The sequence below is a fragment of the Salmo salar genome, chromosome ssa01 (assembly GCF_905237065.1).
Source record: "Salmo salar chromosome ssa01, Ssal_v3.1, whole genome shotgun sequence".
In the NCBI taxonomy this organism is placed as follows: Eukaryota; Metazoa; Chordata; class Actinopteri; order Salmoniformes; family Salmonidae; genus Salmo; species Salmo salar.
The window spans coordinates 71869196-71887884 of record NC_059442.1 but is presented as its reverse complement, the minus strand read 5'-3'; the positions used below and the strand labels follow the sequence as shown (position 1 = coordinate 71887884).

Below are 18689 nucleotides of genomic sequence, written 5' to 3'. Positions count from 1 at the left end.
GTTATAGACCTATTCGGTCCTTAAACGTGACATTAACCCTAAATCATCCCTGCCTTACCCTAAACCCTGCAGATTGGGTGGAATCATTGTAATATAGGCCAAAATTAATGACAACAAATCATGAATATGTCGCTTCTGTCCAAATGGTTGTATAACAAAACAGGCCTATAGCTCTACACTGTTGAGATATTGTGAGAGCTTCATTTATTTGGTAAATTTAATAAAAAAATGTGTCATGTATTTTGGGTGGAATTGGGCTATGCCATTTTGTACGATTTTGTTCTAACAAAACACAATGAATTTATGTTTATGTGAATAAAATATTTGAAAATTATAAATGAATAGGCATAGATATTAAATAAATTGTAGCATATTGCTTTGACATTAAGAATAGCTGTATACTTTGTCTCTCAGAAACACAAACTGTAAGCCATGTCACCTGACGTCATTGTTGTTAATGAATGGGAAATGGTACATCGATCCTTTCACTGCAGCTGAATCATATGCCATGGTAATCGAACGCTCTCCACACATTGCACATTTCAATTGAATTTACACATGTTTAGACTATTTATTATTTATCTTTATTATGTATATTTTATCCACAGAAATATAAATTATTGAAGCGTAATTGCACCCAGAACAAATTACCCTATCCTGCCTATTTCAATAATTTGAAAATAATTCATGAGGTTACTTGGGCTGATTGTCTTCACAGAAAAACACATTATTTGTTGTTGGGACAAGCATAACATATTATATTTATTTAGATTTAGCCCTTCACCTTGTTAGATTCAGCAGCAATATCGGACTATTGGATAGGATATGGGATGCTGTTATGGTGTAGACGCCCAATTTGATGTGAATTTGCACATTTTTCATGCAAGCATAAAAATGTGCTTATTTGTTTATGTTGATAAAACAAGGCTACATACATTACATACACCTTCCTAATATTAAATTGCACCCGTTTTTGCCTTTAGAACAGCCTCAATTCGTTGGGACATGGACTCTACAAGGTGTCGGAAACGTTCCACAGGGATACTGGCCCATGTTGACTCCAATGCTTCCCACAGTTGTGTCAAGTTGGTTGGATGTCCTTTGGGTGGTGGACCATTATTGTTGAGCCTGAAAAACCCAGCAGCATTGCAGTTCTTGACACATTCAAACCGGTGTGAATGGCAGCTATACTATTTCCCATTCAAAGACACTTAAATCCTTTGTCTTGCCCATTCACCCTCTGAATGGCATACGTACACGTCTCAATTGTCTCAAGGCTTAAATCCTTCTTTAACCTGTCTCCTCCCCTCCATTTACACTGACTAAAGTGGATTTAACAAGTTCCATCAATAAGGGATCATAGCTTTCACCTGGATTCACCTGGTCAGTCTGTCATGGAAAGAGCAGGTGTTCCTAATGTTTTGTACACTCAGTCTAGTTTTCCTCTGTCTATAGCGTGTCTGAATGTATAACAGTATGTCTACATTAGGTTTGTGTGGTACTTCTTTCATTCATGATAGCAAACTTATTGCAAACTTGTAATGTCTTACACTTTAATCAAGTTAATTTTTCATACAGCAACAAAAACAGACAATACTCACATTAGGTAGGCCTATTCTAACAACAAAAAGTGCAAAACTTTGAAATAACATTTACAAAAAAAATCGTCAACATCGAAAATATAACGTTAAACTATAGTATTCCCAGTAAAGGAACGAAATTTGTCAAATGTTAGGCCAAAATGTGTCAAATGTAGCCTAATTGTTATTTGTTGTGTTAATCAGCGCATTCTTCTCCAGTAGCCTATTAATAGGCTACCTTTTTGCTAGTAAATAGGTCTATTGGGTAATGAAAGCTTAACTGCTTATTACAATAACAACGCTGGATGTTATTTATTTGGATCAGCGTTTGCCAAACTGTGGTAGTGTAAGCCCACCCCAGTGTTACGCAATCCAGATTCAGGAAGTAGATTATCATTAATGAACTTGTTGTTGTATTTGTTTGAATAGACCTAGGCTAAGCTATATCAAACTATTTTTCTCAGAATGTGAGGTGGAATCCTAAGGTAGGCTAATTTACAGTTGAGTAAAGTCCTAATTTACAGAATAAAGTAGCACACAATAGCAAATGGTCAGAAGACATGTTTGTAATTTTGTCAGGGCAATAGCTATAGGACGCTGGTAGACCTTATACATCGTAATTTGGGTTTAATTATAAAAGGTAGACGTGACTAAGAAAACATTGGGAACCACTGATTTAGAAGTGAAATACTATATTGGTGCTGATATTATAGGCTACGCCGGTTTGCCAAATTTGTACTTGATGTAGCCTAATAAAACTAAATGATCAGACAATTAAAGGGATGTATTGCGGGCCTGAATAAGTAACCTATAACACCGTATCAAGCATGGCAAGTTTCAAGACAAGAGGAACTGGTTTTAACGAGAAACTGAAACGTCTAGTGCTTTATATGAAAGATGGAAACAAATGCGAACAAAGGGTCAGTCACAGGGCATGCTATTATAAGAGGAGACCTGCACTGTCATGCACTGTTGTATCTTATAATCTACATGCGCTCATTATGGCTCGATCAACAAAACAGAGGACAAAATAGGCTATAATTAACTTATGAGTACACACAAAACTCCACTTCTCTCTAAAATGTGTTGCATACATTACAGATATAGCGTTAGCCTAGATTGGAGTCTATAGATGGAGAACCTGAGAAGACATAACTTGTAGGCTTTTGTTTTATCCCGCGTGTTTTATTAACCCTGATCTTTATAAGGCGTTTTCCCCAAAAAACTATTTCTAAATTAATTATTATATGAATAATGAATAATGCTGTATGTTTTTTTCTTCAATACTGATGAATACACTGACAATAAAATGTAAATACAGTGTTTAATAAATAGCCTACCAAACATAAATAAACGATTCAAAGAATTACAATCTTTGTACAAGATATAAATAGCCCGAAATATAGTTACATTTGGCAAGTCTAGTTACAGTTTAAACCCCACAGGTAACGACTTTTGTCCCTTTAACGCAGAAAGAATACATCGTTGCACTTCAGGATACATAGCCTAATATGGCCATATTTGCTTTGACGAATTGTCGTTTCTGACCTAATTAGTGATCACTGTTCGTTTACCCCTATAATTGCCATTTCTATGGTGCTTTTATTTGTCCTTCCCATGTTGTAGTTGTGTCATCAATTTAAGAAAGCATTTGGAGTGACCCTCTTTTGATGTGACAACATTCCTGGAAACCCGCTAGAAACTCCCGGTGAAAAAGACGGTAGGGACGTTCTAAGTGAGTCCGAGAGCAGTGTTTGTGGGGAGCTCGTGGGTACACCGTAGCCTTGCGCGCTCTGCTGGAGATGCGGCGACTGATGCTGACTCCCTGAGACAAAGTAGCCACTCTGTCCGGATAATAGACTAGACGTGCTTACACCGTAACCGTTTGACAAGCCCAGAGCACCGACAGATCCACTTAGATGGCGGGTAAGGTCCCCATTAGTCAGCTGCTCCACCCCGGGGAGTAGGGACCCATACGCGTGCCCTTGGTTCAGAAATCCTGCTGATGATCCATTGTAGTGGGGATGGTGCAATGATAAAAACGGCGAGATTTGCCAATACAGAGGGTTGTTTGCCCTGTCGTTTATTCCCAAACCAAGAGGCGAGAAACGCATTCCACGTTTCATCGCCAACTTGCCCCTGGAGGTAGCAGAACGTCTCCGAAGTTTCCCGGTAGTTCCACCAATAAACACATCATCGCTCGAAGGGTCCAACATCCAGTAGTTCCCTTTGCCCGGGTCGTCGTAATGCCTTGGCACTTTCACAAAACACTTATTGAGGCTTAGGTTGTGTCGGATAGAGTTTTGCCAGCCTTGCTTGTGCTCCCGGTAATATGGAAAGTTCTTCATGATAAACTCATAGATACCGTTCAGAGTCAGTCTCTTCTCAGGACTTTGTCTGATAGCCATCATAATCAAGGCGTTGTAGCTGAATGGCGGTTTATCATATTTCCCATTTTTGCTAGGCTCTGTCGTCCGCAAGGTACCCTCGTCTTCCTCCTTTTGTTTCTCCCGGTCCAAAGGTGCAGATTCCATATCAGGATCCAGGGATTTTTCCGAATCAGACCCCGAAGAAGCAGTGTTTTTTTCCGGGAGCACAGAGTCCTGTTTGTCACATTTTGAGGGAAGCAGCAGACTCTTGATACTAAATGAAGTAGATCGGTGCACCATCGGCGGCTCTTTCTGATCTTCCATGCCGGACACTGACAAAAAAATGATTGGGCTTTGTGTTTAAAAAGGAAAAGGTAAGACGCAATCGGATCAGGACATTGCATGCATGAAGGAACTTGTAGGATAGAGAGTTAGCCGGGACTGGGATGTAGAAATGACTAATTAAGGAGGTTCCGTCTTATCACTAGGCTACAGGGGAGGAGCCTGTAACTTGCAGATTTTTATCCCTCTTTCCCATTCGATATCGTTGAAACACGAAATAGACTTTCAGTACACATATAGCCTATAGAAAAAACATTTTCGTAAGGATTTGACTGGACGGCTGTATCCGTTTACCCAATGGCGTAGTGCAGTTTTACGGCCCGTTCTAAAAGCTACTTTTCTGTCATTCTAAAAATAAAATTAAAGGATTATGACGTGTTAATATGCTAATAATATTTTATGTCAATGCTATGGCAAAAAAAAAATCGCTAGCTAGCTAACCAACAACTGTAACGATGTATTTAAGAGACAAGTGCTCATTGTGCAAATGTTAGCTATTTATGTTATTTTTTTAAATCAACATTAGACGAAATATAGAAATATATGTTGTCAACACTAAGCCAACCCCCTCTGTTTTGCCCCATAGTTGGGCATGCTCAGTTTTGTTGCTAAACAACCAACCCATCTGGGTCAAGATACAAATTTGCAGTTTTATAACTAACTTATCTCATGATATTTCACACATTTTGCCATGAGGCTGAGAGAAAATATTGCCGTTTAAGATAATTTCCTGTAAAATAAAAATAAATAAAAATGCATGGCTCATGACGTGTTCATATAGTCTAATATCTCGAACACAAAGCTACGCGTGTGTGTGGCGTACGTGCATGCTCGTGTGACTATTTCTGTCTATGTGTGGTGTGGTGTACGCGTCAAAGTGTTCGTCGTAGTGAGCCCTGTTGTATTGAGGACAATGGTGGTTTGCATAGGCTACAATGCATTTAATACTGCCTTGAGCATTGTGGATGCGATGCAATCATACTATTGTTCTGAGTACTGGACATGTCAGATGCACATCAAAGAGCCTACTCAGGCTGAACCCCGCTACTTGAGCGCCTCTAGTGTTCTGGGATGTTCCTGCATTGAGTGCGCACTATTTTAGCAGCTTGCAGGCCGGTTTTGTGACTAAATATAGGCTAATTGACTACAAACATAACATTTGGTGCTACTAACGAGCTGTGTAGCCCTATGAGTAACACGTTTGTTTTGGTCTATTCACTTAAAATAGAATTGCCTGTGATGCAGACTTGACTTGAACAAATAAGCAACAGCCTTCATTTGTTTTCGATCTCAGAAACTTTGTTTAGGACTGCGTAGATGCCGATACAACCAGGGTTAAAACTATAATTTTTATGGTTTGTTAATTTGTACTTGTATATACATTACAATTTAGGTAAATGTTATCTCCCATTCTGAATATTAATGCATTACATTAGATTTTAGTGACATTGTTAACTTAACGCAGACCTAATGATGGTATACAAAAACTAGTAAGGTTCGATGCCATTACTAATCATTACTAGTAGGCCTACTTTTGTTCATTGAATATTTGTGAACTTTTTAATAATTATCATAGGCCTACCATTAAAATAGTGCAATTTTATATGATTGTTATTATTAGTGTGTGTAGTAGTAGTAGTAGTAGTAGTAGTAGCTCAGTTGGAATAGTAGTCTTTTATTTTAGTTTTTTGAAGTATTGTTTGCACTAATAAAGTTTTGCCCTCATTGTAAAGTTTTCATAACCAAGATTATTATCATCCTTGTTATTATAAAAGTAATATGTACTATCATGGTACATTGAGGTGTCATTTTCACTTAGGAGATTTCTTTCAAATGTATTACCAACTTTAAATTACATTGAATTGGAAGTAATATTGGCTGTTAGGATTGATAGGATTGATGGTTCACCAGAGGTATTTTTTAAGAGGTATTTTAAATTATTAAATGTTGCGTTTGGGTAAATTAACCCCTTACCAATTACAGTGTCAAGGGCTTTGAAACCTGGTGAAGAACTACAATACAAAACATCTGAAATGCTGGGGTACTGTCTCTGTGCTTCCATTGTGTCCAACAATACCTTGATACTGTAAGTGATGCGGCTCCACTAGTAGGCCTTTGAGGTAAGAATGAATAACAAAACAGGCCAAGGACTAGAGGTTGTCTGAAATGATTGTGAACAGGTTTGGGTGTTATGTAAAATAACACATTTCCTGTCTATATTTAAGAAGTTTAGATATCAATTCAATGTTTCTTTTTATTTAAAAAGATACATTGTGGAGATTATATTACGTTATTGAAACTATAATACATGTTTACTGTATTATAAATATATTGTACCTATCATTTGTGTAATTAAACTTTCCTTTTGAGGAAAAACACTATGGGATATACTTCCGTACATTTTGTATCACTGAGGTAGGCCTAAGGCTTTTGATTACATTGCAATTGGGAGTAATATGTGTTGATTTTTAGTTCATGCAGACATTGTTTGTGCTGTATGACAGCTGAGACAAAATCCTCCATTTAACAAATCTCAAACACAGACCCCAACAAATCTAATCTTAAGTGATGAGAAGCCGATATTGCCCCCTTTGTTTAGGCCTGTCAAACAGCAGCAGGTGTTATAAGGCTACACTTACTCAGTCTAAAGGACTGTTATCTAACAGAAAGGCTGAAGGTAATAATACCTATATTCACTCCATGTTGGTCTTTGAGGCGGCAGGTAGCCTAGTGGTTAGAGTGTTGGGTCAGTAACTGAAAGGTTGCTAGATCGAATCCCTGAGCCGACCAGGTAAAAATCTGTCATTCTGCCCCTGAACAAGGCACTGTTCCTAGGCTGTTATTGTAAATTAGAATTTGTTCTTAACTGACTTGCGGTACTGTTTTTGAAGCAATGGGCCTCAGAATCTTGCAATTGTGTTCGTTGTCCGTAGCTTATGTGTGCCCATACCATAATTCCACCGCCACCATGCAGGTACTCTGACAACGATGACATCAGCAAACTGCTCGCCCACACGACACCATACACACTGTCTGTCATCTGCCCGGTACAGTTGAAACTGTGATTCATCCTTGAAGAGCACAGCGTGCCAGTGGCCATCAAAGGTGAGCAGGTGAAGAAGCCGGATGTGGAGGACCTGGACTGGCGTGGTTACATGAATGCCCACTCTCTATTGCTATTCAATGAAAATTCTGACTTCCTTCGCCTTTTTTGCCTTGGTGTGTGAATCTGGGCCAGCAACAGGCTACTTTGTTTTTATAGAGGAGCTGGTACTTAATTCCCCAGGTGAAGAAGCCGGATGTGGAGGTCCTGGGCTGGAGTGGTTTCACGTGGTCTGTTGTGAGGCAGGATTGACGTACTGCCAAATGACGTTGGAGGAGGTAGTTTATGGTACAGAAATTAACATTCAGTTCTCTGGCAACAGCTCTGGTGGACATTCCTGCAGTCAGCATGCCAGTTGCACACTCCCTCAAAACTTGAGACATCTGTAGCATTGTGTTGTGTGACAAAACTGCACATTTTAAAGTTACCTTTTATTGTCCCCAGCACAAGGTGCACCTGTGTAATGATCATGCTGTTTAATCAGCTTCTTGATATGCCACACCTGTCAGGTGTATGGATTATCTTGGCAAAGAGGAAATGCTCTCTAACAGGGATGTAAACAAATGTGTGCATAAAATGTCAGAGAAATAAGATTTTTGTGCGTATGGGACATTTCTGGGATATTATATTTCAGCTCATGAAACATGGGACCAACACTTTACATGTTGTGTTTATATTTTGGTTCAGTGTATAATCACTCTGGTTTTAAATAGAGATACGTCTATTTTAGAAAAATAATTTGACATTAACCTCAGTCAAGTCACTACATTACCATTGTTCTGTAGGGAAACACCTAAATGTTTCACTGTAATATCTCTACTACCACACCCTACATCAGTGTGTTACCACAGACTGTCAATTGACAAATGTTGGATAAAGTCAAGAAATCATTTCCATTTTCCCCAGCAATCAATTATTCCCCAGCTGCACAGATTAAAGCAGTATTGCTACAGTACTATTTAAGAGCAAGTTTTAAGTGCGAGATTAATATTTTTTGGTGTCACTAAACATGAACTTTGCTGGCACTCCTCTCATCCACTTTAAATCATGTGTTCACAAGAGATGGAGAGTGAGGACTTTGGAATAAAGTCATGTATGAGAGTCCGGTCAGAGAGGTTATTTTCTTCACACTTAGTGTTTTATACTAATTTGTGCTATTTCATTTATTGGATCCAATGTCCCCTTTACAAATCCTGGGAGTTCTGTCCTTTTGTGTAAAAAATTGGGGTGGTAGCAGAGTTTTACAGGTCTTTTAGATTTTATTGTTTTGAGTGAATTTAAAAAACATTGCATTCTCTAACTTTTCAAGTGGCTTCACAAACCTGTGACCCGTCAACCTTTTAAAGTGAATATGAGAATGTCCTATCATAATGCCACATTCACTACATAGAAACAAATTCTGGCATTGTCAGTCGGAAAAGTTCAAACAAGTTCAAACACAGCTTTACTAGATTGCAAGGATAGTCTTGATGGACATGAAAGAAAAAGACTCTCTGTCAAAACATTAGTCTGGCCCATCAAACAGGACATCTGTGTGCCAGAGCACCCCCTAGGGATTCTTGGAGGATCTACCATTAAATACTCTTAAAGCCTAACCTAACACACCAACGCCAAATTAAATCAGGTTGAATCGCCAGCAGTTTCGGGGTCATTCTAAGTTTACTGCTATTTATAGAGCCGAGGTAAGGAGCCTTTTCCAGGGCTATGATGGTAACGCCCCTACACAGCTTGCCTGATTACTTTAGCTCCATCAGGGCTGGAAGAGACACAACGCAACAAACCAGGATGTTCCCACAGGGAAGTTATAGCTACCGTACACAGAACATCCCATTGTGGGCTTTCTCCTGCTCTAAATCCGGTCTGTGTTGTCACACTTGCTCACATGAATGGGTTTTGTGTGTGAGTGTGTGCACAGATTTCACAGCAACACCCCACACATAGTCGTACACACACACACACACACACACACACACACACACACACACACACACACACACACACACACACACACACACACACACACACACACACACACACACACACACACACACACACACACACACACACACGCTGATAGAAGATGTTGTGGGAGTTTATATTGGCAGATAAAGTAGAAGTGTGTCTCAGCAGTAACAAGGCTTCAAGCTTAGGTTAATTGTCTGGAACGCCTCTAATAGAACATGAGGCTAGGTCATTTTAGGTCGGGGAAGCTATTGTTTAATCACCTCTGATTGAGGTTGGTTCCAGGGCTACCGCAGTGTTGCTCTAGCTTATTGAAGAAACAGCTAAAGTTTTACTCCATTTATTGTGGTCTGTTTAGAACTAATATTTGTGATTGTGTTGATGTTGGTGATTGGCAGGTTCTCTATCCTGGGTTAGAGGTTAATAGGTCAGTTTGATGAAGTTCAGAGGCTTCATAAAGGTTCATATTACGTTCCTGGCTAACTGCCCTATTTAAGGTATGTTCAGGAGATCGTTCTTGGAAGTAATTACTGATACGAGTCACTCTGATAGTTTTAATGTTTATGCATAACTCATTATAAATACTTGTAAATGCTTTATTAATTATTACATGTGATAGATAAATGCATATGAGTTGTAATGCTTATAGCTGTAAATGTTTACAAATGATTAAATACTTAATTACAAATTATTTATAAATCACATTTTTATTCATAAAAATTATTATGAAGGAATATTTAACAATTAATTCACAAATTACCTCTTTTAACCCAATTGCAGCATGTTTACATTGAAGTCCAGCTTATCTAATTGTTCCTGTTCTGTTTGTTGATGGAGAGTTAGCTTAGCTGTATTACCAGACAAAATGTTCCTCTTGTCATATTGATTATGCAGACACATTTAGCTAGGACTGGTGTGGCTGGGGAAAGCGCCTCTGAAGCCAGCCGTATACCCTGATGTAGCCTGGGGGCTATGGGAGCAGGGGCCGCTTCCAAGTCAATTGTCCTCCCTGCTGTAAGTCAATGCCAATGGGTGCATACAAGTCTTCATTAAAGACCATACGCACTGTATTACATAAAAAAAATGGCTATGATGAATCATGCAACTAGGCCAACTATTAAGCCTATAGCTAATTTACATAATCACTGTAATGGATTTAATTTAATTAATGTATTGTTTATTGAACGAGGATAGTCCACTCAATAACAATCACAAGTGTTTTTCACGGAATCCTTGGATCCAACTGAACTGTATCTCTCTCTACATTAGTCAAGGCAAACAAGACTGAAGATAAGAGATGTGTACTCCAACGCTGCGCCATTCACATGAGTTACTCACTGCTTTAAAACAGAATCCATACTAAGGCCATGTTTAGACAGGCAGCCCAATTCTGTTATGCACTAATTCATCATTTGACCAATCACATCAACTCTGAAAAAGATCTGATGTGAAAAGATCTGATGGGATTGGCCTGTCTAAACGCAGCTTAAGCAACATAGACAGAGGCAAAGTTCAGAAGCATTATTCTCAGAGCACTTCAGCAACTACTGTACATAGTAAATCCTGCGTTACTGTATGTGTTCAATATATCTGACAGTGAGGAAATACAAACAATCCTCAATATAGAAATAATCCCTATTATGTTTGGATTCAATGGAATACAGTTTATGGGATATACTCTTTGGGGTTTTATGTGATACCTTAGTGGAGGACCATTACACCACATTACACCAGTTTAGCTTTATATCATTGCAGAGGATCAAAAGATGGATTAGAACATGGATAGACTACTTTCACATATATGTGTGTGTTTGAAGCATTGTGGCTTTTTACTGGTACTCCAAACATACAGTCTATGACAAAATCTATCATAACATGTTATTGCACAATTTACAGTACCAGTCAAAAGTTTAGACATACCTGCTCATTCAAGGGTTTTTCTTTATTTTGACTATTTTCTACATTATAGAATAAAATCAAAGACATCAAAACACATATGGAATCATGTAGTAACCAACAAATCAAAATGTACTTTATTTTTGAGATTCTTCAAAGTATCCACCCTTTGCCTTGATGACAGCTTTGCACACTCTTGGCATTCTCTCAACCAGCTTCACCTGGAATGCTTTTCCAGCAGTCTTGAAGCAGTTCCCACATATGCTGAGCAATTGTTGGCAGCTTTGCCTTCACTCTGCGGTCCAACTCATCCCAAATCATCTCACTTGGGTTGAGGTTGGATGATTGTGGAGGCCAGGTCATCTGATGCAGCACTCCAACACTCTCCTTCTTAGTCAAATAGCTCTTACACAGCCTAGAGGTGTGGTACGTCATTGTCATGTTGAAATACAAATGATGATCCCACTAAGTGCAGACCAGATGGGATGGTGTATCGCTGCAGAATGCTGTGGTAGCCATGCTGGTTAAGTGTGCCTTGAATTCTAAATAAATCACAGACAGTGTCACCAGCAAAGCACCCCCACACCATCACACCTCTTCCTCCATGCTTCATGGTGGGAACCACACATGCAGAGATCATCCATTTACCTAGTCTGCGTCTCACAAAGACACAGAGGTTGGAACCAAAAATCTCAAATTTGGACTCATCAGATCAAAGGACAGATTTCCACCGGTCTAATGTCCATTGCGAGTCTCTCCTTCTTATTGGTGTCCTTTAGTAGTGGTTCCTTTGCAGAAATTTTACCAAAAAGGCCTGATTCACGCAGTCTCCTCTGAACAGTTGATATTGAGATGTGTCTGTTACTTGAACTCTGTGAAGCATTTATTTGAGCCGCAATTTCTGAGGCTGGTAACTCTAATGAACGTATCCTCTGCAGTAGAGGTAACTCTGGGTCTTCCTTTCCTGTGGTGGTCCTCATGAGAGCCAGTTTCATCATAGCGCTTGATGGTTTTTGCGACTGCACTTGAAGAAACTTCAAAAGTTCTTGACATTTCCCAGATTGACTGACCTTCATGTCTTAAAGTAATGAGGGACTGTCATTTCTCTTTGCTTATTTGAGCTGTTCTTGCCATAATATGGACTTGGTCTTTTACCAAATAGGGCTATCTTCTCTTTACCACCCCTACCTTATCACAACACAACTGATTGTCTCAAACGCATTAAGAAGGAAAGAAATTCCACAAAGTAACTTTAACAAGACATGTTAATTTAAATGCATTCCAGGTGACTACCTCATGAAGCTGGTTGAGAGAATGCCAAGAGTGTGCAAAGCTGTCATCAAGGCAAAGGGTGGCTACTTTGAAGAATCTCAAATATAAAATATATTTTGATTTGTTTAACACTTTTTTGCTTACTACATGATTCCATATGTGTTATTTCATAGTTTTGATGTATTCGCTATTATTCTACAATGTAGAAAATAGTCAAAATAAAGTTTGTGTCCAAACTTTTGATTGGTACTGTATATTTCATCATTGGGAAACATAAATGTTCTCGCTCTGTGTCCAGTTGAGTTTATTCAAGAAGACAATGCAGTGCAATGCAATCAGTATGATTTCAATCATAAAATGGTTAATGGAAACACCTGAGAGTATTGACAATTGTTAAATACAGATTCTGGTTTTGAATAATATGTGATATGTACGTTTGTTGACAAGATGGAAGTGGTTTTGTGATTTTAGCCTATACACAATCCACCCACAATTATATCCACCACAAACCCAGCGACAGCATTTTTTTACTACGACCTAACGTAGCATAATGTCCTAGTCTGAACAGTCAGTACCATTGAAAGACTTTGAACTGCTGCAGGTGTCTTTTGACAAGTCCGTTGCTGTTCATGGATGTGCCCTAATTCTCTCCTCCCCCTTGGGTTTGTGTACACTAGCGCCTAGTGTTCCCGTGTCCTTTACAAAGGTCAATTTGGCTGCTTTGGTTGGCCACACACTTCCTCCCTAACCAGCCTCAACCCCAGCCTGAGCGATCATCAGACACATCAGGGAGCAGGCTCCCGACCAGGGCCAACTGCATATCATGTATTTAATGGAGCTCTATTTCCTTATCCTTTGTTATGTAAAGTCATTGATGTGTGTGCGTGCGCCGGTGTCAGTGTGCATTTTTGGTTTGTGTGTGTGTATTCGTGTGTTTGTATGTACTGTGTGTGCGTGCGTGGATGCACAGGGAGGGGAGATGGACTCTGGCCACGGATGCATTCTGTTGGATGATATTACTAAAACGAGCCGACATGTTACACAGCAGACATGGCGTAGCTTTGCCTTTCAGCTCAGCTCTCTGCCCCCGTGCCTGACAAGGCTTCAGGGATCACCCCAGTCCACAGCGAGGCGCAGAATAGCACTCGACATCTTTCACAGACGCTGCAAAGAACACTGCGACCTAAAAACCCAGCTCACAGAAAACCCTGCATTCCAAACAGAAGAGTCATCCATGTGTGAACACAGTGAACACACACTGAAATTCGATTATATCACCACTCTCCAATAATTTAGCAAGACTGTAAAATTGTTCCCTGTCGCCTGCAATGTGATGAGGGGGGGGGGTTGTTATGGAACAGTAGAGTAAATATTTCGATAGGAGCGATCATCGTTGTTTCATGTGACGATCCTCAGCTGTCAGTTCTGCTGCTCGTCTGTCTCTTTCTCTCTTTATCTGTGGGTGGTAGGATGTCTGTGTCTGTTTGCCTGTGCATTGGTGTGTATGTGCACGCCTGCCTGTCCAGTGGTATGTGTCTGCGCACGCGGGTCTGTGTGTATGTGTGTATGTGTGTTTGTTTGTATTCCAGCCTCTTTCATTTTGTGCTTATGGTAATTATGCTCTGGACTTAGTCACAAAATAGCTCGTTTGTAGAGGCTAATTAGATGAATATCAGATGCAATCTTGGTAGCTAACCACCACAACCCTGCAGCTGTTTGCTAACTTTAAGCTTCATCTATACCTGCAGCTGTCTAGCACTTGTCTGAGACTACCTGATATACCTGCTAACATGAGGCTACCTATCTGAGCTATCGGTAACTACAATACAGCGTTAACCTGGGGCTAAATGATAACTAGGGCTCTCTGCCAACCTGGGGCCCCTTAGCTATGACCTGCAGCTACCTGCTGACTCAGAAACATGAGGAGAACTGGACTCCTGACTGATCTTTGCCTGCAGCGTCAACCTCACATTGACTTTGAGGTCAAAAGTATAAATAGCACAAATATGCCGTTCCTAAACCTTGGAATGAATTTCCATTCCAGATCCCAGAAAATAAATCCTCCCACCCACATTGACTCACATTTCCAAACCCAGTCAATACGCCATTATATTCTAAACTATTGATACTCTCCGGTTTAGAAAAGTGAACCTCCTTCTTTAACCTGTCTCCTCCCCTTCATCTACACTGATTGAAGTGGATTTAACAAGTGACATCAATAAGCGATCATAGCTTTCACCTGGATTCACCTGGTCAGTGTATGTCATGGAAAGAGCAAGTGTTCTTAATGTTTTGTATAGTCAGTGTATATAAAACACAGAGCCTTTAAGACAGATCAGCGATGGGAGGGGATGATTGGCACGGCATTCTGTTCACTTTTAGAAAGGGTTGAAAATGGTTAGAACATTTTCAAAGTCCATATTTCAATGCAAAATAAGACTGTTGTTCCTACTGTCTTACATTTTCTTCTTTCACTCTGTGGAGCTTTTACTGTGTTCAGAGCCTTGGTTAGCATGGAGTGTTTTTTCAATGCAGTAGATAGGGGTGTAGGACTTACATCTCACAGATCATGTCTGCAGGCCCCTGTACCTGGCCGACCACAGTGCCCTTGTTGGTGTTCTTCACCCAGCCACACAGACCCAATCTCAGACCCTCCTTTTCTGTGTACTGTACAGAAGATGAGAGAGAGAGAGACAGCAATGAACACGATTCATATAGTCATGAGTGATATCACTAGGCACTATACTGTTGATTTTTTGTATTATTATTTTTATTTCACCTTTATTTAACCAGGTAAGCTAGTTGAGAACAAGTTCTAATTTACAACTGCGACCTTGCCAAGATAAAGCAAAGCAGTGCGACAGAAACAACAACACAGAGTTACACATGGAATAAACAAGTTGGCATCTCCTCTATGAAAGTGCGAGGGGTGGGCACTTAATTTAGCAGAGTAGAATTGTTATTCTTTTCATTTGACTGAAATTCAGTTATAGGGTCTTGTAGGAGAAACGTACCATTCTGAAACAGACCCCTACAAGAAACAGAGAAAACGTGATTACTGACAAATATAATAGGCTATATCACTTATTAGCTTAAACAGTTGACTGAGTCTTCACTTATGATGATAGGTTCCATATTGACTGTACTAAGAATTCTGTGGGTGTAAACAAATAACTAACTGCAGGATTGTAAACAAAATGTGGGTGTAATAATGCAGCAGCAAGCTCTTAGGTTGTTAGAACATGTAGGCTATGTGTCATTGAAGGCAAGTGTAAATCAGAGACTCTTAACAAGCAAGTGTTACTTTGCTTATTTAGTGAAGTGCACTACGCTTAAAAATACACAGAGCAATGGACACTTGCAAGAACCTAAATTAAGAAACGCAGATCATTTAACAGTATGGTCACTCACGACGGGAATACTGTGCAATGAATAATTACAAGCAACTTGAAGACACCAACCTTGGACATGACCAAATATCTCAAAATCTACGGAACACAATTTTGCACCAGCTGCGTCATTGGACATGGTGAATTTAACAGTTGTCCAGAATAATGTCAGGAGGAACTGGCAACAGAAAAGCTTGAGCCACTTTGTCCACTAGATGGCAGACATACCATCCTGTCTCATTTGGCCCACAACTCTATTGCTGTTTTTAGGCATATTTCCTATAACACTCATATCTTGGATAACCATGGTAAATGCCAGCCGTCGTAAAAAAAAAGCACACAAGAAAAACAACGTCAATTGCCAAAGTCTGTATTAGTGAGGATGTTAGTGTTGAAAAAGAGCATTTGGGTGAAGGTTCAGCAAATGACTGGCTGGATGGAAACAAGAGTTGATTTGATAGATCCCCCCGGGTCTGAAATGACATACAAACAAACATAACCTACTTAACCTGTAAAATACAGTCCAGAGCGGCAATATACCCAACACATACAAACAAATACATCAGATGCACACACACAACAAACACACAGATATTGATACACATCAGAACAGCAAAACAGTAAAAACTCATATTCTTTTCAGAAAACATCAACACACACACACACTCAATGCCATCAATCATGTTGGATCACTTAAACCCATGCAGTGAAGGGCTTTGGAGCAGTCTTGTCTCAGCTTCCTCCATTGACCAGCTACTCTACATCTGGGTGAGCTTGTTTGCTTTTGCAGAATTTGGCCACTGAAAATGTTAAGCTGTTGGATTTCAACAGACAGACTTGGATTCGGAGTGGCAGGGTCCAAGATGTGTTTCAGTGAGCCAATGTGTACAGACAGGAAAACACCAAGCGATCAGCAGATGATGTCCCCTAAGCTTCTAATGCCAGTCCAGAACACACAGTAATCCACAGAGAGCTCGTTCTATCAACACATACATGCACAGCTGGCCGGTCCCCCCCCCCACCCCACCCACCACCCCACCCACCCCTCCGGTACTGTGGCAATTAGCCAGGCAGAACCTGGATCCGTCAGTAATGTAATACCATATCCCAATGATGCAATAACGATTGTGGAAACATAACGTGATTTAAATAGAAAGCTTTATCAAATCAGATAACATGTTCAAATTTTTGTCCAGCACATGTTGGGCACAATGCCCATCTGATTCAAAGGGATAGGAGAAATGTAAACACATTAACACAGAATAAGAGCAAATGACCTAAGCAGGCTACTGTATCCGTTGGCAAATGCAGTACTGAATAAAATAGATCATTGTGGACTGTGAACCTAAGGATGGTATTTGCTGTAGGGAGAGACAAGTGGATGTTCTGGGTTTGAGCATAAAGATTCACTTTTCTAAACCAGAAACTATCAGTTATAGTTTAGAATATAATGGGGCAATATTTATGCAATGCATTTTTAATACTGGAGATGTTGTACAGTATATGAGCTTTTATTTGAATTTGGAGGTAGTAGTAAATATGAATATACTGTATTTGAATGGAAATATATTCCCTTGGATATGTGACATGAGTATTGACTGGGTTTGGAAATGTGAGTCAATGTGGGTGGGGAGATTTATTTTCTGGGATCTGGATTGGAAATTCATTCCAAGGGTTAGGAACGGCACATTTGTGCAATTTATACTTTTGCCCTCAAAGTCAGTGTGGTGTTGATGCTGCAGGCAAAGATCAGTCAGGAGTCCAGTTCAGCTCAGCTCATGTTTCTGAGTCAGCAGGTAGCTGTAGGTCATAGTGCATTCGGAAAGTATCCAGACCCCTTCACTTTTTCCACATTTTGTTACATTACAGCCTTATTATAAAATGTGTTTTTATTCTCATCAATCTACACACAATACCCCATAATGACAAAGCAAAACCATTTAATAAAAAAAAACAGAAATACCTTTATTTACATAAATATTCAGACCCTTTGCTATGAGACTCGAATTTGAGCTCAGGTGCATCCTGTTTCTATTGATCCCCCTTGAGATATTTCTACAACTTAATTGGAGTCCACCTGTGATAAATTAAATTGATTGGACATGATTTGGAAAGGCACACACCTGTCTATGTAAGGTCCCAAAGTTGGCAGTGCATGTCAGAGCAAGAACCAAGCCATGAGGTCGAAGGAATTGTCCGTAGAGCTCCGAGAGGATTATGTAGAGGCACAGATCTGGGTAAGGGTACCAAAATAGTTTTTTCAGCGTTGAAGGTCCCCAAGAACACAGTAGCCTCCATCATTCTTAAATGGAAGAAGTTTGGAACCACCAAGACTCTTCCTAGAGCTGGCCCCCGACCAAACTGAACAATCGGGGGAGAAGGGCCTTGGTCAGGGAGGTGAGCAAGAACCCGATGGTCACTCTGACAGAGCTCCAGAGTTCATCTGTGGAGATAGGAAAACCTTCCAGAAGGAAAACCATCTCTGCAACACTCCACCATTCAGGCCTGACAGTAGCCAGACAGAAGCCACTCCTCAGTAAAAGGCACATGACAGCCCGCATGGAGTATGCCAGTAGGCACCTGAAGGACTATCAGACCATGAGAAACAAGATTCTCTGGTCTGATGAAAGATTGAACTATTTGGCCTGAATGCCAAGCGCCACGTCTGGAGGAAACCTGGAACCATCCCTACGGTGAAGAATGATGGTGAGAGCATCATGCTGTTGGGATGTTTTTCAGGAACGGGGACTGGGAGACTAGTCAAGATTGAGGAAAA

At 40.0% G+C, this 18689-nt stretch overlaps 2 protein-coding genes across 2 annotated transcripts in view; one reads left to right on the top strand and one right to left on the bottom strand.

The window, feature by feature from the left end:
* Positions 1-18689, top strand: part of LOC106608078 (acylphosphatase-2) — a 96551-nt gene that overhangs the window by 53211 nt on the left and 24651 nt on the right. The gene's annotated exons all lie outside the window — the stretch shown is intronic.
* On the bottom strand, positions 2891-4568 carry LOC106608074 (forkhead box protein G1-like). The gene has a single exon (XM_014205759.2). It carries the CDS (start codon positions 4271-4273, stop codon positions 3215-3217), a length of 1059 nt encoding a protein of 352 aa, XP_014061234.1. The 5' UTR covers positions 4274-4568; the 3' UTR covers positions 2891-3214.